The 23,664-nt window shown below is 41.3% G+C and overlaps 1 protein-coding gene across 1 annotated transcript; it reads left to right on the forward strand.

Moving 5' to 3' along the window:
* Positions 1-544: 544 nt before the first annotated feature.
* On the forward strand, positions 545-22,163 carry tubgcp5 (tubulin, gamma complex associated protein 5). Its single transcript, XM_034147859.1, has 23 exons — positions 545-898; positions 979-1,032; positions 1,631-1,739; positions 1,832-1,928; positions 2,015-2,094; positions 2,742-2,877; positions 3,477-3,594; positions 4,907-4,996; positions 5,265-5,358; positions 5,449-5,701; positions 7,530-7,732; positions 8,262-8,377; positions 9,979-10,247; positions 10,855-11,053; positions 11,780-11,968; positions 13,281-13,463; positions 13,753-13,837; positions 13,915-14,035; positions 14,328-14,479; positions 16,761-16,886; positions 18,289-18,377; positions 18,463-18,563; positions 21,841-22,163. Exons 1-23 carry the CDS (start codon positions 765-767, stop codon positions 21,885-21,887), a joined length of 3,045 nt encoding a protein of 1,014 aa, XP_034003750.1. The 5' UTR covers positions 545-764; the 3' UTR covers positions 21,888-22,163.
* The last annotated feature ends 1,501 nt before the right edge of the window (positions 22,164-23,664 follow it).

The following is a 23,664-nucleotide window of genomic DNA, read 5'->3' on the forward strand; positions in this document are numbered from 1 at the left end:
AAAGTAATAGACAAATTATGCGAACCATTATATCATATACCGAAATATCAAAGAATCTTGTTAGAGAAGAGGGTCCAATGGCTACCACCTACTGTAACCCGATTTGAGTAGTGCTAGGAATTGTGGGAGATTGATGAGAAATACGTAGTCCTTTTGATTAGTGTTTTTAGTCAGTAATGTATTCTTATCATAAGGCATACCCACGTTTAAAGTTTTAACTAAACGTTAACATGTAAGCAATGCATAATGGGAGTACCGTTAATTTGGAAATATCAAAGAGCCTTGTAGGTAAGAGTGTCTAAAGGAGACCTTCTACCGTAACCTAACCGGTGAAATGAATTCTGGGAGATTAGTGAGAAACTAGTGCTCCATGTGAACAACATTTTTGAACAGTGTATTTATAGTATATATTATATAGAGTATACTATCTTAACCCGACAGTGTATTATCATCAGTTTAAAACAAATCATCGCTTACCCAAATTAAAAGTTTTAAACAAGAAAAAACAATGTCTACTTTCTCTTGGGTGTTGCGCATGCGCCCAGTTTGTTGTCAGTTGGAGGCAACGACGCTCCGTACTGAATGAATGAGAGGAGAAATAGCTCAGACTATCATGCATTTGCAACGAACATCATTATGCTGATGTCATTATCTAACATTTTACATTTCGAGCTAGCTCTATAGCTTGCAGCATCAACAGGACTGACAGACAGCTAAATCTACTACATCTACATGCTAACTTGAAGCTAACTGCTGTCAACAACATGGCGCACTGGACCACCTTCGAGAAAGAGACAGAGAGGGAAACTAAGAGGCTGGTAGCATGTATCTCCGGGGTGGAGGAGGAGGAGGACCAGAACTTTCAGCTGGCCCTCAAATTTGCCTGGTCCAACTTCAGGTAAAAGGGACGAGGAGCTAGCTTGTTAGCTGCTAGCATGCTAATGTGATGCTAATAATAACAATGTGGTTTGTTGACAGGTTCCATCGTTTCCTGGACGTGGACAGCCACAAGGTCCAGCGCAGTATAAGTGGGTGAGTGCTGCTCTTGTTGTCTTTTACAGGAGCATAACAATATCGATTTAATCAGTGCTGGGGAAGTATGTAGGTTATATACTTCATTATATGTAGGCTACTACAACAGAACAGTACAAATATTGACTCTAATGATCTAAGTTTCATGAGGGAAATGGGTTTAAAGTATAATACAAAATAATTTTCAATGCATACAAATGTCCCCTATGACTCTTATACTTAATACTGTATATATCATGTACAAGCAGGATTTTATTGTTGTAGTTGGTTGAGTTGGAGCTGACTTTAAACTGTAAAAATATACAAAGTAGAAAGTAGTCACCACATTATTACTCACTTTTTTATTAAGACAAAAAAAAGGAAACTTCACTTGTAAAGCTTTTAATGAAAAAGAGCAGTTTGAATTTTTTTTCCAAACTATTCTAATGTTGTCTCTAAAAAAAAATCATAAATATTTTGGATACCTGTAGTGGATCAAAACGTTTCATTTGTATATGTATATAGTTGCATGAAAATAAAAGACAACAAGTATGTAAAAATTGCACTAAGTTACAGTAATTGAGTAAATATTGCATTTCTCTGCTGCTGTGTTTTCCAGAATCTATGAGAAGCTGATGGTGCACTCAGACGTGGTTAAAGCAGAGAGCTGGACGAAGCTGACTGAAGAGTTCCTGAACTCACCGTTACCTAACACAGATGGAGTAAAGGTAGGCAGAAAACTCAATCATTAGTGAAGTTAATTTTTCTCCTGGCCAGCAAAAGATGTGACACATTATTCACATGTTGTGTTTTTATCCAGAGTGATGCACACTACAGTCTCGTGTCTCTGCTGCTCTTCCTGTCGGAGTCCCCCTTGCACACAAACTTTACTGAGAGACCCAGGATAAAGGAGGCTGGTGAGTCGACGTCTAACGGATGCTTCGTTCTTTAAACTATTTTAAATGTCCATGGTAATAATTATCGCTTCCTCTTGGGTCTGCAGAAGCAAAAGACGACTTTGACTGGGCTAAATATCTGAGGGAGGATGAGGACATAGACGATGGACCATACCCAGACACCCCAGTGAGTTAATAATAACAAAACCCACTCTTTATTGACATCAATGTTTACAGCTGAATATAGTGTATTGTATCTTGAGTGTGTGGGAGCTTTAAATCAACAGCAAAGTAAGCAATGCAGCAGAAATAGACCCTCTCAGCGGCTTTATTAACACAGTGAATCAGAAAGAGAGAAAAAGGGAAACGAATAAAATATAGTAAAAGTTAATCAATTAATACTTTTTTATAAATAATTGAATAAATAAATACACAGTTTAAGATAGATGATTAAAAGTTGACTCTTTATAATAGTACAATATACACAGTACAGAATCGTGTTTTCTTATTCTTATGAAAAATTGAGATATTCATAGATTTTTCAGATGGATTAAAACAAATGTCATGAAACCTGGCGCAGATATTGAGATGAATTTAAGTGAAAAATGTTCCTGTAACGCGGTGCAGTTTTAAAGAAAGAAGATTTACATTTCATTTTAAAGTCAGTGTTATGTTTACAAATGTTCCGTTAAAGAAAATATTCAGAAGCAAAAGGTGTCAGAAATTTGAAAACGGCAAAAATCAAAAAAAGTATCTGAAGTAGCCTAGAAAATTGCAATCGGTGCATCTGTAGATTTCTATCTAAATAACATCTTATTAAAACGATATTTTTAGGAGTGGTCTGAGGAGGAGAGCGAGGACGATGACAGCCAGCAGCCAATCAGCAGAGAGGATTCTGGGATCCAGCTGGACCGGACACCGCAGGAGGATCAGGACAACAACAACAAGACGGTTCCTGTCACATGGACAGGTGCAAACACATCACACTGTATCGACACACACAAACACGGACAGTGTGTCTACATTTAAAGGTCACCTATCATACAAAATCCACTTTTTCATGTCTTTTCTACATCAACATGTGTCCCCTCTGTGGAAAGAGATTCTGAAAGTTTCAGGAAAAAAGATTTGCTCACTTTTTGTCCTGATCCATTTATATGAAAATCAGCTGATCAGATTTTGCCCACTTTATGATGTCATAACGATTTTTTGGCTTGTGTAACCATTAGCCAATCACCAACCAAGGTAACCCCCCCCACCTTATCACCTGAATCTCCTCCTAGAGCACCATTGAGTTCTTTTTAACCAAATCTCTCTCAGAGGGGCGTGGGGAGGGGCTCCTTATTTTCATCTAAAGTAACAGACAGAGAATCAGCACTTTTGAAACAGGGCTGAAACAGAGGGGATTATGGGATGCTGCAATGATCTGTTTGGTGTTTGGAGCCAAACACTTCAGAGACATGTTTTGTATATATCTGAGACCTATAATATATTGATGAAAAACAGTATAATAAGGGATCTTTAAGCTCTTTATCAATATTAAAATAACCCCACGGTGTGTCTCTGCAGTGGGGGAGCCGGGGGCCCGGGTCTGGCTGGAGCAGAACGTGGTGACTCCGTACTGGGTCACTCACGCTCCTCGGTTTCCTCACAGCCTACATCTACACTCCAACCTCCTCAACGTGTGGTAAGAATTATCTTTATTTTATTTTAATTTTTTTACTCAACACTTACAGCCGTGCTGGGGATGCATGTGCAGGAAAACTGATACAAAATGAGCTTCAGAAAACTAGTTGGGCCACATTTACAATGACTAGGTTAAAAGGAATATAGCCATAACATTTCTCAAAATACTTCCCCCCAAAAAAGGTCTAGTCGTGATTCCTAGGATTGGTATACAGCTAAATTACATAATATTATTTACCATGATATTTAAATGTTACTATCAAAATATTATATCTTGTTTAATACTATATATAACATACAATTTTGTCATGTTTAATTATAACATCAATATTCAATATTTACAGGCCATATCAAATGAAATATAATGAGGTGTTATTTCAGATGGGTAGATATATAAAAATGTTCCCATGATATTAAGACTTATTGTAGACATACAAGTATACAGCTTTACTTTATAATATGACTTACATTTCTTTAAGGCTAAATGATTTATTATGACTTAATTCTGGCCAGAATTTTTTAATTTATTGACCTGCCATTATGTTTGTTTCCCTAAAGTATAGCAATTTTACTCAGGTAATCTGCGGCTTAGTGATAGTATTTCAAAGCTGGCATCAATATTCAATATTCCCCATATCAGGGTGTCCGCGGGGTCTTAAAAAGTATTAAAAGTTGATAAATCAATTGAGCGAAAATTAAGGCTATTAAAAAGTATTAAACGGCATTTTCCAAGGTATTACATTTTGTAGCTTGTTTCCAATAAGTATATAAATTGTCCAAAGAGGTTGTATTCTACAGTCTGCCTGAATGTAATCATTGCGTAGGTGTGTAGTGTGATTCTGTGTAGTTTATTGATGGCATCCCGTTGGATTTGACGTCATCTGAACAGGACATCGCACGCTCACTGCTTGATAGCGCGCGAAGGCCCGTTTACGCCGGTTGTTAAACAACATCGTTATGGGGAAATGCAAGTTTGCGTCCAAATGGTTGGAAGATAAGGAGGAAGGACAATCAATACTGTATATAGTGAATGTGAGGTAAAGTGTGTCGCCAATGTAACCGGTTAGAACTCCAAGTGGCGATGAGGTCTTCAAATGTATGGAAAGGGTCTTAAAAAAGGTCTTAAAAGGTATTACATATGACTTCAGGATTCCTGCATATACCCGGCATATAGCCATATAAAACATTCACTTTTGTAAAAGATGTAGCACAAATGCAATCACATTATAAGGTTTGTGATCATAAGATTAATACTGTGTTGTTTGTGAGTTGAAATGACTATAAATGCTAACAGTCAGCGTCTCTCCTCTCAGGGATCAGCACCTGTACAACACTGATCCATTGTATCTGCCTGAAGAAAAGGCCTTTGTGACGGAGACCCAAGTAATCCGGGAGACGCTGTGGTGAGATGTGATGACGCTGTGTGACTGTGCTCTTTGTTCAAACTCACAAAGAAATCATTCCTGCTCTCGCACAGGTTGGACATTTTTATAGAGCTGTGCAGAACGGTTTCAAGCTTCATTTATAACCTGACATTTAAACTGTGAATCCAATACTGCACAGTTGTTGTTGTTTGTGCATGTAAATGGTCTGCAAAGGCTAAATCCCTGTGTTACACTCTAAATCCCCCCCTTCCTGAAACATAAAGTGTGTGTGTGTGTTGTTTTGCAGGCTTCTCTCCGGGGTTAAGAAACACTTTATATTCCAACACCACGATGGAAAAGTGATAGTGAGGAACAACGTGGTGGTGACTCACCTGACCAGTGTAAGCTCAGGTCTAATATAGCTTGTGTTATATCTCGATAAAAGTGTTATTTCCCACTGTGTGACACAGTCTTTCCCGTCTGTGCTGCAGAACTGCCTGCGCTCGGTGCTGGAACACATCGCCGTGTACGGCCAGGCGGTGTTTCGTCTGCAGAGGTTCATCGACGAGGTGACGGGCTACAGCTCCGAGCCCTGCCCCCCCAGCTCCGGTTCCTCCCACGGCTCAAAGAAGGCCTCCGAGCCGCCCTTCAGGACCTACCAGGCCTTTGTGTGGGCGCTCAACAAGTACTTCACCAGCTTCAAAGAGGAGCTGACCACCATCGAGAGGGAGATCATCTGCAACGGTGAGCGGAGGATGTTAATTAAGAGGGGGGTGAAAGAGTGTCGCAGTGATCGATGGATGGATAGATAGATAGATAGATAGATAGATAGATGGAGGCTGTGGCGCAGTGGACTAGTGCGTCGGTGCGTTGGTGTTCGGATCAGGGGAGCACAGGTTCAAACCCCACTGCAGTCAGCATGTCGTTGTGTCCCTGGGCAAGACACTTCACCCCAAATTGCTCCTGTGGAGATTGCCCACAGTATTGAGTATGTAAGTCGCTTTGGATAAAAGCATCTAACAAGTAACATGTAATATAATCTAACAAGTAACATAAGCGTCTTTGGGTTCGAGAAAAGCATGTAATAGATAGATAGATAGATAGATAGATCTAAAAAAAAAAAAAAAGTGTTATTGCGTCACAACGTATACTTCAGCAGAATATCAAAACAACGGCCCGGGGTGCAAAACGCATCAATGAAAGCGACCCTCTACCACACAAAACAACACCTGTAAATAACCCAATTTGTGTTATTTGGAGGATATTGCATTGTGTTTGTTACTTTCGCGAGTTTACGCTGTTGACAGTAAGTTGTTGTTGCTATGGAAACAAGAAAAGCTTCACAGCGGGCGGAACTTGTCATAAAGTCTGCGATAATAAAACCCACCCATTTAGAGGGAAGATATGATTGGTCAATTGTACTGTCATTTGACATTACTCTCTCGTTGAGTTACTATAGCGGGCCCCTCTGTGAATTCACAGCAGGACCACCAATCAGCTCCTTTCTTCACAGTAACTCGCAGAGACGGCCTAACGAGCTTCTTTCATTTAACCCTTCACAGTCAAACAGAAACTGAACAGGCAGATTCGAAGGATTTATTTATTTGGAAATGTTATTTTAAATACAATTAAATCAAGTTATTTTGGTAAAACTAATGAAAAATATAACTAAAAAAATATTTAAATTTTTTTTTTTTTTTTTATGTTTTTAAATATTATTTTGGAGAATATCTTAGGCCCTCAAGAGAGGGCCTAGAGGGCCCTGATGGCTCGCCGCTGCAATCCAGTTTTAATGCTGCACATACCCAGCCTTGGCCGTCCATTTGCCGTCTTGATGAGCGCAGGTGGGGACAATCTCCAGTTGATTGTGGCGTGTTGTCCAGCTGATCCGGAATGACGGTGTCGGTTGTGCAATAATCCAAGTGTTGTCCGGTGAAAACGATCCTTAATCCATTGTGACGTGATTCTTACTGTCCAGTTTCACTCGTAGAGTGCGAATTCACTTAATGTAATGGCAATTTTAATGTTCCAATGTCCTATATCCTTTTGCCATTACTTCACAGGAGGGCTCGAGAGTGATCCAGACGCAGACACAAACAGATGATTTCCGGTCTTTTGCTGCAGTTAATAATGATGTTTATTTAGCTTTACATACCAAGGTTTAATTACAGTCAATAGTTGTGGTGAGCATCTGCCGGGCTGGTGACATATAAATTAAATAAACTGACATGCCAACAACACCCATAAAATGGCTCCTATAGATAGATAGATAGATAGATAGGTAGTATTGATCCCAATTTGGGAAATGTTTGCGTTGCAGCAGCATAATAAACACAAGGCAATGTACATAAGAGAAACTAAGAGACAGAAATAAACAGTCCAATATATTTCAGAAATAGAAATAAAATAGCATTAAAAAGTTAAAAGATAAACAAATATATATATGTAGCGCTTTTCTTTTTAAATAATATTCAACATTAGACCAAAACATAGTTAAATACACACGGTGGTAAAATAAATGACAGGTAGTTTCTTCTTGTAACATCAGTGGTTTGTTTCTGCTCTGTTGCAGATGAGACGGTGACCCTGTCTGCGGTTCTGGAGCGGCTCCACCCTCACCTGGTTCAGATCAAAGTCCTGCACAAAGTGTTCTGCACCGGGGTCGCCGAGGTCCCCCACGAGACCCCCAACGTGGTGCGAGCCTCACACCTGCTCAACACGCTGTACAAAGCCATCATCGAGTACGACAGCGTGGGGGAGGCGTCGGAGCAGGCCGTGAGTTATTTATAGAAGAATAAAGCTCAGAGAATCAACAATTTCTATTTAGAACAGGCAGATGTTAACATTGGAAAATGTGTATGCTTCATGAATACTTATATGCATGTGTTTCAAACGTAAATATACATAAAAGGAATATGTATGTCATGAATATTTGGTCAAATATACTTTAAACAATCATTTTTTAATGGTTACAGTGCTTTGTTTGTGCAAAAATAGTCATTTCATTTCAGATTATATTAGTCAGATACATCCAAAGACCAAAACCACACATACATAACATATTTTATTTTCCATATAATCCCTTTTATAATACCACACATTTGGTCCCATTTTACTGTTGTGTTGTAATAGTTTGTTCTTTATTTCATTTCAGTCAGAAAACACGGTCATTGAGCTTTAAAAATAAATAATGTGGCTTTAGTCAGTTTTGAATATTGGTCCACAGTCTTGATTGTTCGATGTAAAATATGTTTTTAAAGAACAATCTGTATTTCTGATCACGTCTGTGTGTTCCTCCCCTCAGGTGGCCTTGTTGTTCTCTCTGTGGACGGAGACAGTCAGACCGTACCTGGAGATCGTGGACGAATGGATCTTCTACGGACATTTGTTCGACCCCGCCAAAGAGTTCATCATCCAGAGGTATGAAGCAAAGGCCGAGCGATGTTTTTTATATGTCACCTTTCACATCCTCTGAGAGATATGTGGTTAAAAAGAACACAATGGTGCTCTAGGAGGAGATTCAGGTGATAAGGTGAGGGGGAGTTACCTTGGTTGGCGATTGGCTAATAGTTACACAAGCCAAAAAATCGTTATGACATCATAAAGTGGCCAAAATCTGATCAGCTCATTTTCAGACAGGTTTTTATTAGGGCTGTCAGTCGATTAAAATATTTAATCGCGATTAATCGCATGATTGTCCATAGTTAATCGCGATTAATCGCAAATTAATCGCACATTTTTTATCTGTTCTAAATGTACCTTAGAGGGATATTTTTCAAGTTTTTTAATACTCTTATCAACATATGAGTGTACAACTATGCTTTATATGTTTGTTTATTATCATTTGAACAATGACAAATATTCTCATGAATATTAAACACAACAACCTCTGAACATTACAAATATTCGCCTCAATTCAACCTAGAACCTCTCTCATACAATAGTGTGTGTGTGTGTGTGTGTGTGTGTGTGTGTGTGTGTGTGTGTGTGTGTGTGTGTGTGTGTGTGTGTGTGTGTGTGTGTGTGTGTGTGTGTGTGTGTGTGTGTGTGTGTGTGTGTGTGTGTGTGTGTGTGTGTGTGGTGTGTGTGTGTGTGTGTGTGTGTGTGTGTGTGGTGTGTGTGTGTGTGTGTGTGTGTGTGTGTGTGTGTGTGTGTGTGTGTGTGTGTGTGTGTGTGTGTGTGTGTGTGTGTGTGTGTGTGTGTGTGTGTGTGTGTGTGTGTGGTGTGTGTGTGTGTGTATGTGTCGGTGTGTGTGTGTGTGTGTGTGTGTGTGTGTGTGTGTGTGTGTGTGTGAAGGATCGTTGGAGCTATGTGCAGGTCAAGGCATATATGCCTGTGTGTATGAGCTGTGTTGCGGCACTATCCGTGCTGAGTGTGCTGTCTGGCTACCTGCATAAAGTCAAGTGCTCGGCGCAGTTGTCGGCGAAATGTCGCTCCTCTGTTTTCATTGAAACAGCTCCTTATATCCGTTAGCTCAGCTAGCTAGCACCAGATGCTAACAACAACACGTAAGGTGTGCTTCGCTCGCGCCACACATACACACACCCTCCCGGTCCTCCCGATGGCCAGTCCGGGCCTGCCGGTGAGCGTGGAAGTGTGGTCTGCCACAAGCGGGCAGCAGGAGCGGGGCTGTCAGCATCAGCTTGTAGATGGTATTTTAAACTCGATGCACTCTGAAACTACGGCGGCCGAGGACAAAAAATACACATGCGTTAATCGCGTTAAAATAATTAGTGGCGTTAATTTTTTTTTGCGTTAACGCGTTATTAACTTGACAGCCCTAGTTTTTATATAAATGGATCAGGACAAAAAGAGAGCGTATCTTTTTTCCTGAAACTTTTAGAATCTCTTTACACAGAGGGGACACATGTTGATGTAGAAGAGACATGAGAAAGTGGATTTTGCATAATAGGTGACCTTTAAAGTAGAAAGAGTGGACTTGCATATTGTAAAAAAAAAGCAAGAACACGTCATTCAAAAATAAAAACATGACATAAGATTTCCCTTTTTGTCCTGCTCAGGAACAAGGATGTGCCGGTGAACCACAGGGACTTCTGGTACGCCACCTACACGCTGTACAGTGTGTCGGAGACGGCGGACGGCCAGGAGAAGCTGAGCGACGCGGCCAGCGGCAGCTCGGGGGGGGACCCGGGCTCCGGCAGCAAGCAGCTCACCATGGTGTCCTTCCTCAAACCCGTACTCAAGCAGATCATCATGGCCGGGAAGTCCATGCAGCTGCTCAAAAACCTGGACCGCACAGAGAGGGAGCCGACGGAGAAATCCTGCAGAGGTCAGTGGTCAGGCTTCAACTGTTTAGGGTTTCAATGAAGTGAGATCATGAGCCAATGCTGATGTTTAAAAAGCAGTCTGGGTGATACCTGTTGTTTTTGATGTCATTTCTTCCCCCTTTTTGTGCCAAAGAAATGAAGTCTTTCAACATTTAAAAACAACACTATGTTTGAATAATGAACCTGTATTCTAACAAGGTGAATAATGACAATACAGGAGGCTGAACTCTCTCCCCTCCCTCCCACCTCTCCCCCCTGCCCCCACTGGACTTTAACATTCCCCACACACTCAGACACTCAAATCCAGCACCAGACACTTTTTTACGCTGCTATGGACAATCTTGCACTCATGTACATTTCCCAAAGATATTGAAGTGACTGTTATTTTGTATATATGGATTGGTGTGCTTTTATTTATGTCTTAATGTGTATAAATGTGTCTGTTGATTGTGTATATAGAGGTATATACATATTTGTATACATGTTTTTATATATATTTGTATTTCTGTATTCGTGATTGTGGGAAACGGTATTTCGATCTCTCTGTCTACACACAAACTGAAAGATTGACGATGAACTTGACTTTGCTATGTGATGGTTGTGTTGCAGACGCAGAGAGGAAGAGTTTGTACACTCTGTTCCTGGAGTCGGTGCAGTCCCGGCTCTGCAGTCAGGAGGATTCTCCAGCAGAGGGCGTCACGGAGCAGCAGGCCACCAGGAGGAGCCTGATCAAGATGCAGTCCATCATCAAGCAGCACCTGCAGATAGAAGACGTGCACGACCCCCTGCTGGCCATCAACTTCGCCAGGTAAGATGTTACATTCATGTGAGGGATGTTAAGCAGCAAGGCGATTTTTAAAGGTCACCTATTGTGCAAAATCCACTTTTCTTCTCCATCAACACGTGTCCCCTCTTCTTCATGTCTCTTCTACATCAACATGTGTCCCCTCTTCTTCATGTCTCTTCTACATCAACATGTGTCCCCTCTTCTTCATGTCTCTTCTAAATCAACATGTGTCCCCTCTGTGTAAAGAGACTCTGAAAGTTTCAGGAACAAAGATTCTCTCTCTTTTTGTCCTGATCCATTTATATAAAAACCTGTCTGAAAATGAGCTGATCAGATTTTGGCCACTTTGTGATGTCATAACGATGTTTTGGCTTGTGTAACCATTAGCCAATCACCAACCAAGGTAACCCCCCCCCCTCACCTTATCACCTGAATCTCCTCCTAGAGCACATTGTGTTCTTTGTAACCAAATCTCTCTCAGAGGGGCGTGGGGAGGGGCTCCTTATTTTCATCTGAAGTAACAGACAGAGAATCAGCACTTTTGAAACAGGGCTGAAACAGAGGGGATTATGGGATGCTGCAATGATCTGTTTGGTGTTTCAGCCAATCACTTCAGAGACATGTTTTGTATATATCTGAGACCTATAATATATTGATGAAAAACAGTATAATAGGGGACCTTTAATGAACAGAAGAACACTGACGGGGTGTTGATAAATCCTGAGAGTTTTAATGTGTTTCCCTCAGGTTGTATCTGGAGCAGAGCGACTTCCACGAGCGTTTCTCCGGAGGCGACTTCATCGTGGACCGCTCGTCGCAGGCCGTCACCTGCCAGACGTTCGAGCTCACGCTGCGCTCCTGCCTCTACCCGCACATCCAGAAGAGGTACATCGAGTGCTGCGGGAACCTCATGCAGACCCTGAAGAAGGACTACAAGTACGTAGCACTGCCGCCAAATCGTCTAAGAAATTAGGTCCGATGTCTTTTCCTATATTCTTCTTAACCTCAGTGAAAAACATCATGGGGTTTAGGAAAGAAGTGAAGAAGGAGTCAACAGGACTTAAGAGAAGAGACTTCACTGACACTGAAGGATTATTGCCCCTATGCCCTGTAAGGTGTCCTTGGGTGTTATGAAAGGCGCCCCCCAAAATAAATGTATTATTATTATTATCTAGAGCAGTGTTTTTCAACCTTTTTTGAGCTGCGATACATTTTTTACGTACCAACAACCAAAAAAAGTTACAAAATGACATTGTAGCATAATAGAGCACAAATAAGACATTAAATGACCAGTATCTCATTCAAGTAACGATTTCAGCTGCCAAGTAGTTTTGAGAGCTCTGTCCTTGGGGTTCTGTCCCTGTTTTACAGTTTGTTTCTGCAGGCAGTATAATGTGAATCTGTCTTGCCACCACAACCTTTCCCTCGCACCACTTAATGCTACTGTCCTAAATGAACGGTCATTATTGCGCTACCTACTGCTATTTACTGGCATGGAAGAGTATTTAGTTAAAGTATGTTGCAGGCACTGAAGCTCAACAATGGCAGATTATTAGCAGCAACCAAATCATGTTTTTTTGGACCGATTTAGTCAAATTGGACAATCTCTCACGGCACAGTGGTTGAAAATCTATGATCTAGAGCAGGGGTGTCAAAATCAAGGCCCGGGGGCCAAATCCGGCCCGCGACTTCATTTTATGTGGCCCCACAAGAGCTTGCAAAGAATATAATATGTTTATTATACGGTTACATGCTACTTTACAGAAGCACGTTGCCCATAAACGACATGTCCATCTCAAATTTGACTTTTTCTCAGAATTTGACTTTTTTTGTCCAAATATGTCTTTTTTCTTAGAATTAGCCTTTTTCTCATAAATAGATTTTTTTTTCAAAATGTCACAATCAATGTTTTTCCAGAATTTGGCTTTTCTTTTAAAATCATATTGTGACATTCTTACTGAAGAGACTTGCAATTATTTGCTCTAGACTTCTGCTTTCAGACGTAGTTAATTATGAAGTTATATTAATTAATGATATAGTCTTAAAGTTACAACCGGCCCTTTGAGTGCAACCATAATGCTGATGTGGCCCGTGATGAAATTGAGTTTGACACCCCTGATCTAGAGAATTCTAATCGCTCTGATCCTGGCTGATACTGAGGGTCATTTTACTCCTTTAGGAACCTCCCTGAGAGAACAATAAATGTGACCTTAACCCTGATCCTTGTTCTCCCTGGATGTCTCCGCAGGCTGCTGGAATACCTGCAGGCGATGAGGGACTACTTCCTGCTGGAGGCTGGAGACACCATGTACGACTTCTACACCTCCATCTTTGAGAAGGCGCAGGAGAAGGAGAGCTGGCAGCAGCTGTCCTTCCTCAACGTGCAGCTGCAGGAGGCGGTGGGGCAGCGCCACCCGGAGGACAGCAGCAGGTACTGCGGGAGCCTATTTATCAGGGAGGGAGAGGCAGGTTCAGAAATTCTTTATTCATCCCACAGCAGGATATTTACAGCAAAGAAATAGAGCAGACAAAAGGCTAAATAAAGAGTTGACTAACATATTAAATAAAGAGGCAAGCACACTTTAAAAAGTCATAAAAGGTACACACATTAAAATTGGATAATCTGACCCAGTGGAGCATGAGATTGATGTACGATGTGATGATTAGAAAAGGTATTTTTCATCATCGAACAGTACATTTTACACTCGTGTATTTTACAGGTTGTCCATCTTCTTGGAGAACATGGACCCTGCCAGGAAGAAGCATCCAGTGAATAACCTAGAAGTGTTAACCCTGTGTTACAAGGTGAGCATCACACATGTATTAAATCACATTTTTAAAAGCACCTTCGATCTGCTGCTCACTGAGTTCCCTCCGCTCAGGTTCCCTGGCCGGTGGACATCGTGATCAGCTCTGAGTGTCAGAAGATTTACAACCAAGTGTTTCTGCTGCTGCTGCAGATCAAATGGGCCAAATACAGCCTGGACAAACTGCGCTTCAGCGGTACGAAGGGAATGATCGTGAAAAATGACTTTCTTAAGGAATATAACTTGACTGTGTGTGTGCCTCCTTTTGTGTGCAGTTTTTAAGCATAACGAACATGTTTAGAAATGTTAAAAACCAACATTTGTGTGTTTGGATCAGAATATTTGCTTAGATCAAAACATGTTGAAACATGTAGACCTATCTTTTTCTTTCACTGTGCAAAAATACCAGCTTGAAAGAATTGCAACATCTCCTCAGTAAACGTTCATTGTGATTTTCTAATCTGTGAAATATGTTTTGTATCTTTCAGATTTCGAGGACGTCTCTAAGAAGCAGGAGGGCGCAGCGTGTGAGGAGGTGAAGGTCAAAGACTCCAGAAACCAGCAGATCCACAGGATGTGTCTGCTCAGAGTCAAACTCATGCACTTTGTCAACAGCCTGCACAACTACATCATGACCAGGGTGAGAACCAGAGATGGGGTCGTTACTAAAAAAAAAGTAATATATTACATATTACATATTACTTTAAAAAAAAAGTAATATATTACACTACTTCGTTACTCTCTACATAAAGTAACTCGTTACTTTACTCGTTACTTTACTCGTTACTTTACTCGTTACTTTACTCGCAGGGCCGGCCGCCCCTCCCTACAGGCAGATCACGCAGACTGCTAAAGTTTCAAATGTTCTCTTTAGTTCAGTTTCCATTGTCGCATAAGACTGATCCAGATAGCTCTGACTATGGCTGTCCTCTGTCTCCTGCTATCTGTATTTTGCGCAGTATATCTCTGAACGATGCGATGGTGATTCCACTGTGCAAATGGGCAACATTTTCTCTACTATGAAGGATGCTACAAGCCTGTCCATCTCTGCTTTGGTTACCGGTCCTCCAAATTCTAATTTGTGCTGCGGCGGCGGCGCACTCACAACATCCTCACTCTGGGTTCGGGGGTCCTTAGCTATTAGCTTCACCTTAGCATGTGTTCTTTGCAGGTGTTTGTTGAGGTTTGACGTGGTGTTTGCAGCAGTGGATAACAGCTTCTGACCTGGACACAGTTTGCACCTCACCGTCACATTCCTGTCTATTCTTCGGACGAACTCAAAATAATGGGCATACCTCCACCCCTCGAAAGTTATCGCTGACTCAGCCATGTTTATGCAGCACTGCACGCGGAGATGTGGACGCGCAAGTCGCGCAGATTACGTACATATAAACCTGCGGCGGAAACCCCTCTTGTCTGTCAGTGTGATTATGACTGATTTTATAAAAGTAACGAAGTAACGCGTGTCGGGGCAATGTTAGTAACTGTAGTGTGATTACTGAATTATAAAAGTAACGCGTTACACTACTCCGTTACCGACAAAAGTAATATTATTACAGTAACGTGCAGTGGCGTCGCCTGGCCTGGGCATCCGGGGCTTTAGCCCCGAATGTTTTTTCTGTAGCCCCGGACAATTCTCCCTCAATAATATAATACATTAACCGTGCTTTACGTGAACCTCATCATGACACAAGAGAGGACGGCAGCACTGTAATTTCCCGTGTTCATTGAATGCAACAGAGGCATGACACCAGACCAATCAGAGAGTTGCATGGAAATAAACGTGTGCTTGTGTCATTCAAGCTCGGCTCTGTGTGTGTGTGGCAATAGCGCATGTGAGAGAGAGAGAGAGAGAGAGAGGGAGAGGGAGGGACCGTGCCAGCATGGACCATGTTGTTAGCATCTGGTTAGCTAGCCGCACTAACGGACATATGGAGCTGTTTGCTCCACAAGAAGCTGGAGGAGAGTCCTCTCCTCTCAGACTCAGGTGAGCTAAAGGACTCTGAGTGTTTAGATACATAACTTTAGTCTAAGTTATCTCAGTGGGTCTCAAACGGTTTGGTCACAAATTATTCAAAAGATTATTTCCGCACACCTTCATATGATCATTATAGTTATAAAAAAAATAAGAGAATAAAGGAAAAACAGTTATGAAATACTATATGGCAGTAAAACAAGAATAGAGTTTAAAAGGAGAGTGATTTGTAAAATATCCATAAAGAAAAAGTACATCTGTTTACAGTTCTGCTTCATATGGGTGTTGAGAGAGGTATCCATAGATCTCTTCATTTTGCTCTCAAAGTGCACCAGATTGATGCATCTAACTTCAATATTTAAAAAAAAATCTTCCCGGGGGAGCATCCCCCCGGATCCCCCTAGAGGAGGTGAGCCCACCACTCATAAAAAATACCACTTTACCCCTGCCTATATGCCGTGAGCTGATTATCGAGCCTTCATTGTAACAGTCGCGGGTGTACTGTGTGTGTGCGTGTGGGGAGTGTTGCAGTAAAAAATGCCACTGTAGTGCCGCCGCCACTGTGGGCTAAGCCCCGAATGTTTTCAGGTCCAGGCGACGCCCCTGGTAACGTGTAATTATTACAGAGTTGGGTGTAACGCGTTAATTTGTAACGCGTTACACCCAACTCTGGTGAGAACACACATCTTATTATTTACCCATTTTCTTATCAACTAAGATATGTTAGAAAATGTTTCCAACTTTAATTGACAGAATTTATTTGAAAAGTGTTCTTATTAACACATGAATGCTACTGTGTAATATATTTGTACATTTATATTTAAGAAGTACAATATAAGACAAGCACAAGTTTCATTTGTGGGCCATATTCCATTATACTTTTTAATTAAAAACAGATTATAAAGAGACATCCAGAGTTAAATGAGTCTGCGTTGTCTCTCTGCAGATTCTGCACAGCACGGGTCTGGAGTTTCAGCACCAGGTCCAGGAGGCCAAGGATCTGGATCAGCTGATCAAGATCCACTACAGATATCTGGCTACGATCCACGACCGCTGCCTCCTCAGGGAGAAGGTACACACTGCTATCTTGTTCATCTTGTTTTGTTATTCATAAATTATGTAATGTTTTATATTAAAGGTCCCCTATTATACAGTTTTTCATCAATATATTATAGGTCTCAGATATATACAAAACATGTCTCTGAAGTGTTTGGCTCCAAATACCAAACAGATCATTGCAGCATCCCATAATCCCCTCTGTTTCAGCCCTGTTTCAAAAGTGCTGATTTTATCACTACTTTATGGCGCATTTCCACTGCAGCGCGTAGCACGGTTTAAGCGTGCCGTGCCAAACCCGGCCCGTTTTTTGTTGCGTTTCCACTAGGGCTAGTTCCGGCTCAGGGCTACCTTTTCACAGTTTTTCTGGCCCTCCAAAATCGTGGTTCTTTCCGGGCCAACAACCGGGCTGAGTATGCTAAACTAGTGAGAGAATCGCTGGCAAGGGGGCTACAACTACAACAAAATGAACATATGTTACCGTGATTTAATTGTAATACACGTTTCCAAATGATGCCGAAGTAACAACATACTGATACCGGTTAGTAAAAACCATGAATTAATGCTTTGTCAAGTCTGCAGACAGACGGCAGGCGAAAAACCTTTTAAAATGCTTGTTTTCTGAATGGAGATTGGCTAAGCTAACGTTGTATATGCTCCGACCGTCCACACTCACAACAACGGCCTATACAGACATAAATAAACCAGCGACTGTATTCGCCATGACACAGGCAGTCTGTGGTTTGTACTTGTTTAACTTTTTGTAGTTTCTGAACATATATGAGGAGCTGTGAGCTTGAGTGCTAACAGCTAACGGCTGATGTTGGTTTTGTGGTTCGCATTGAAGATGACGTCACGGCTCCGCCTACACTGCGTTACTATAGTTACTGCCCCAGCTTCTAAACTGTAATGGAAATGCAGCATAAAGTGAGCCTGGCCTACCAAGGCCTAACTATACCGTACTAAGCCGTGCGAGGCCCTGCAGTGGAAATAAGATGAAAAATAAGGAGCCACTCCCCACGCCCCTCCGAGAGATATTTGGTTAAAAAGAACTCAATGGTGCTCTAGGAGGAGATTCAGGTGATAAGGTGGGCGGGCGTTAACTTGGTTGGTGATTGGCTAATGGTTACACAAGCCAAAAAAACATTATGACATCATAAAGTTGCCAAAATCTGATCAGCTCATTTTCAGACAGGTTTTTATATAAATCAGGACAAAAAGAGAGAGAATCTTTTTTCCTGAAACTTTCAGAATCTCTTTACACAGAGGGGACACATGTTGATGTCGAAAAGACATGAACAAGTGGATTTTGTATAATAGGTGACCTTTAAGTACATACATACATCATTGAGGTGACTCACAATAACCAGCTCCATGTATTTATGTCACTAAATATATTCACTGTTTTGTTTTCTCAGGTCAGTTTTGTGAAAGAGGCGATAATGAAAGTCCTCAATCTGGTCCTCATCTTCTCCGACCGCTGGCAAGCTGGTTTCGGAGCCTGGAAGTAAGACATTACAAATAAAAGGCTGTATTATACTTTAAATAATGATTTTGTTTACATTTTGTGTTCTTTCTTCTATCAATTTCAGGATCGAGTCCATCGATAAAATGGAATCAGATTTCAAAAACTGTCACATGTTCCTCGTGACAATTCTCAACAAGGCCGTCTGTCGAGGATCCTTTCCTCACTGTAAGTAAAACACAAAGAAAAATACGTATTTATTTTCAGCTTGTTTTTAACCCTATGTACAGAATAATAAGGCTGCCATCTTTGGGCCTTTTATATAATGGCAAAAATAATAATATTAACCCAAATGAGCATTATAGGTCCCCTTTAAGGCAAGGCAAGTTTATCTATGTAGCACCTTTCAACACAAGGCAACCCAAAGTGCTTTACAAAAATGAAAGACATTAAGAAAATGGTATTTAAAAACAGTGATTTCTAGGGATGCTCCGATCGGCAATTTTGGGGCCGATCGCCGGAATCAGTATCGGCCGATACCGATCGCCGATCCGATCGAGTGGGTGGGGCCTATGGGGATCTTCCATTTAAAGTGATGTTTAAAACTCAGTTAATGGGGCTCATTCACTGGCGCTTCCACAAACAACAACCAACATAATTATTACATTCAAATGAAGTACATTATTCAAGTTTACATTAAAGGTGGGGTAGGTAATTTTGGAGAAACCAGCTCGAGTGCGCTAGAATTTGAAAATACACAGCCGGAAAAAATCTGCCACTTCCTTACAGAGCCCCTCCTCCAACACACACGAACACGCACATGACCAATGAGGGCACGAGATAAGTTTGTGCACAGATGGAAGGCTGACAGGCAGGTAGGCCAGTTATTTTAGCCGGGCCGGCTAAAATGATTGGTCATGCTTTTTACAGTACTACGGCTTCCACAGATGACATTTTTGTATGGATTTTTTGTCAAAGCACTTATAAGATATTCATTGCTATCGGGATGTTAAGAGCATTCCATGGAATATAACAAAAAGTGTATCTCGAACTGGTTTCTCAAACTTACCTACCCCACCTTACATTAACTTTGGATAATAACACGGGAGAAATGAGCGGAAGCGCTCTCTCTCCCCCTCTCTCTCTCTCTCTCTCTCTCTCTCCTGACAGCCTGTCAGTATCTCATGCAGCTCACTGATCCAGTAATGAGTGACCCGACAGTGAAGAATAAACATATTTATAACTAGTTTAGCTTGTTCCAGAGGTAGATAAAATAGCTAAGTGTGTTAGGTCTAACTCTTAATGTGTGTTCTGCTCCGCTCACCGCTCCGTCACAGCGGGTGGAGCTGCAGGATTTCTGCTTCACACACGTTGCATACCGCTATTTTACTGTCATTTTCGGACACCTTAAAAATCTGCCAGACTGGTGTAGCCATTTTGGCGAGCTTGTTTTGCCGCGCACAGATAAAAGTGTCATGTATTTTACGTCATGTGATCGGCTCTCACGATCGGCATTTATAGAGAGCACCGATCGATCGGCAGAGAGTGAATATCGGCCGATCGATCGGAGCATCCCTAATTATTACCGAACATTTTGAACGGCAGGTTTTTAATTTACCGTTTTTTATAAATGTTACCAGCTAAAAACCGGTAATGTTTGCCACCTTAAAGTCTTTAAAGTGGTAAACATTTTTAAATGTATTTATGAGAAGAGTATTCTCTGAGATTATAAAGTTTTCCAAAAAGACATTAATTGTGAGTTATTTTTTTCTTGTACATTTTTACAACTTTATATCAGAGAATGAATATCAACTGGTAATTTGTCTTGTAAAATTACCACTTTAAACAGGGTGGGGGTGACTTAAGTATTCTCTTAGATTAAGGGGGTTACATTCTGTAGTAAAAACTCACACATTTTCGAAAAATAAAACATGATTAATGTCTGAGATTATAAAGTTATACAATTTCCCAAAACGCTTATTGTGACTCAGAGATTTATAAATGTTATCTTGAATTCTCACAATTTTATTATCAGAGGATGAATATCATGTGCTTATTTTTCTCTTGTATATTGTGATTAACCCTCCCAGAGCTCCTTCATTTATAACTTTTCACCTACAATAACCCTTAAATAACCATGAGGCGCTTTCACACCGGAGTACTTTTCCCAGGAATAGTTCCGATAGTTCCTGGGATTTTGCGTTCACACCAAAAAGATCTGGAACTAGAACTTTTTTTCGGGAACCTTTTCACCCATTTGTAGTCCCTGCTAGAGAGGTGGTACTTTCCTGGGGAGGAAAAGGTTCCCATTTCTGATTGGCTGGGCGAATTGCAAACCACGCCCCGTAAAACTCTGAAAAGTTTTTGTGAAGCTGCCATTTTATTTGCATCATTAGCATTAGCCCAGCGCACCAACGGAGAGAGACTAACTTATGGCAACACAAAATAAAACGTGGGATCGGTGGAGTGATGAGGAGGTGTCGGCGCTTCTGGCGATTTACCCGGGGCTTCGGGTGGCAATTTACTGCCACCCGAAGTCCAGGAGTCCGGGGGGCTCGGGGACTTCGGGTGGCAGTATACGCCGTGAAGATGTTTGCGGCCTGCCAGTAAACCCAAAGCAGAAGAAGTGACGTCAGCGGCTTCATTTGCGTAATCCTCCCTCAGGGACTTAATAGGCGCGTTCACACCGGAGTACTTTTACCCGTAGTTTTCCCGTTTAGTTCCGATAGTGCGTGGAATTTTGCGTTCACACCAAAAAGAGTACTTAGTTCCGAGAACTTTTACCCCCATCTTTAGTGCCTGCTAGAGAGGTGGTACTATCCTGGGGAGAAAAAAGTACCAATTTCGATTGGCTGGGCGAATTGCAAACCACGCCCCGTAAAACTCTGAAAAGTTTTGTGAAGCCGCCATTGTATTTGCTGGCATTAGCATTATTAGCATTAGCCCCGCGCACCAACGGAGAGAGAATAACTTATGGCAACACAAAAAAAAACATGGGAGCGGTGGAGTGATGAGGAGGTGTCGGCGTTCTGGCGATTTACTCGGAAGGCTTCAGTAGAAGCTGCTGGGAGTCCCAGCAGCTTCTACTGAAGCCAGTCCCCAACTCCGGGGACTTCCGGCCGGGAACTTCGGGTGACAGTATACGCCGTGAAGTTGTTCGCGGCCTGCCAGTAAACTCAAATCAGAAGAAGAAGAAGTGACGTCAGCGGCTTCATTTGCATAATCTTCCCTCAGGGAATTTATTCCGGTGTGAACGCGATCTGTACTTATATTAGTTCCATGGGGGTACTAAGTGCTGGCACTAAGTGCTGGGCACTAAGTACGGCAAAGTACTTGGTGTGAAAGCGGCTATTCCGGTGTGAACGCGATTTACTAGGACAGTTACGGGACTAAAGAGTTCGGCGGGACTAAGTACTGGGAACTAAGTACGGCAAAGTAAAAGTGAAAGCGGCTATTGATAATGAACATGAATTACTGACTCTCTCTCTGCTTCTCCTCCCTACAGTGGAGTCTCTCGCCCTCTCTCTGATGGCCGGGTTCGAGCAGTGCTGAGGAAACAATGTTCGCTCTGAAGATTTATTTATGTTTCTCTGTCTGTCTGCTGTTATTGTTCACGATGCAACACAATAAAACATCCGCTGTGATCTGTTGGAGACGGATTTTGTGACGGTCGAGGATTACCTGCGACTTCAAGCTGCCTGTGAACATGCATCAGCTTCTATATTTAAAAAAACCTTTTGTATAAATATTTTTTTTACATGCTGTTATGTTGACTGTTAATAATGTGTATATGTGAAGCACAATAAATCTTGCACAATGCTGATTATACAGTATAGTATGTGTGATTTTGTTATTCAGGATAATGCTCTAGAATAAAGCCGTATTAAGGTTTGTAAAGAGTAGAGAAACTCAATGCTCTTTAACACGAGGTATACACTCATACTGTGTGTTGGCAAGTTATGTATGATTACTTTTATGTCACTTTTTTGGATAGAAATGAATTGTAATATGGTTTATTTGTCATTTTTAGGACATGGGGTAGTGCTGCACTTCAACCTCTTGTGGCCAGAAATAAATGCATAAGCACAGGAGAGAAAAGCACAAACACACTTTTCATCCTATTTTTATTGCTCCCTTATTATTATAATATATATATATATATATATATAAACAAAAAACTACTTGCATTATATTCAAGACATACTGTATATTATAGTTAATGCAGGGGGAGAGAGAGAATCTGTCCAGATGAGGAAACCAGAAGTGGCAAAATGCTGACTCACTTCCATTTTTTTTACTTCACTTTTTAGTCACCATTTGTCTTTTTTTAGTTCTTGTGTGTCTCGTTGGCAGTAATGACCCTCCATACCCTGGGAAGCTTTTTTTTCCAAACGTATTGAATATTTTGTTCAAATACATCAGAAAAAGGCACATCACATCAGTGGTCATTAAATACATTCAATCTGAGGGCATAATGAACAAAAACGGAACCAAAATTGAAAAACAAAACACAAGTGGTCAATCAGAGGGTCGTAGAAATCAGTAAAATTGTTGGACTTTTGCAAAATGTAATTGATTTTTTCCAGTCATTTCCATGTCATAAAGAAAACCTAAAGATACTAGAGACATTTTGAGTTTGAAATCATTTGCTAAAATAATCAACTAATTGTGTTTTGTTTTTTTCATATTATTCAAATGTTGATCATTCAGACGTTGCGAGGCTCGCTGCTGCGAGGAGCGGGACGGTGTGAGCTGGCTCACTGGCGTGGGGTCAGCGAGACAGCGAGACAGCGAGACACCGCGGAACTCGGCCTGAGCACACACACAAACTCCCAGCCAGGCTGCGGGTGTGTGTGTTCGGGCTGGGTTTTGCTGTGTCTCGCTGTCTCGCTGTCTCGCAGACGGCCACTGGGCTCACAGGGAGTGGAGGGGGCAGGAGCTCCAACAAGCCGTTTAGGACAGAGAGTGAATACCTGGTGAATACACATACTATATAGAGATGCTGTATGAGAAACCAATGTGAGTTTGGAAAATTGCACAATATAAATCTATTTTAGTAGACATCAACAGTGGAATTATGATCAGTAGAAATGGCCATGACATGGGACCTTTAAGACTGGAACAAGAATCTGTATGTTATTAAGTAAATATATAACTTTATTGAATTACCACTGCAATCTACCCACTACCACACAGTATTCTACACTTATTTTATTTAATAAATACTGCTTACTTACTTATTTTCCCTGAATGTGTACTTCTGTACGTTTTTTATACTATGTGCATGCCTTTTTATTTAATAGTGTGTTAATTGTACTTTACTTGTATT

The sequence above is a fragment of the Trematomus bernacchii genome, unplaced genomic scaffold (assembly GCF_902827165.1).
Source record: "Trematomus bernacchii unplaced genomic scaffold, fTreBer1.1, whole genome shotgun sequence".
Lineage (NCBI taxonomy): Eukaryota > Metazoa > Chordata > Actinopteri > Perciformes > Nototheniidae > Trematomus > Trematomus bernacchii.

Coding starts and splice junctions, on each gene's coding strand:
- tubgcp5 (XM_034147859.1), top strand. CDS start 765: ATGGCGCACTGGACCACCTTCGAGAAAGAGACAGAGAGGGAAACTAAG. Junction 7,733..8,261: donor GGGAGGCGTCGGAGCAGGCC/GTGAGTTATTTA, acceptor TCCTCCCCTCAG/GTGGCCTTGTTGTTCTCTCT. Junction 18,564..21,840: donor TCGAGGATCCTTTCCTCACT/GTAAGTAAAACA, acceptor TCCTCCCTACAG/TGGAGTCTCTCGCCCTCTCT.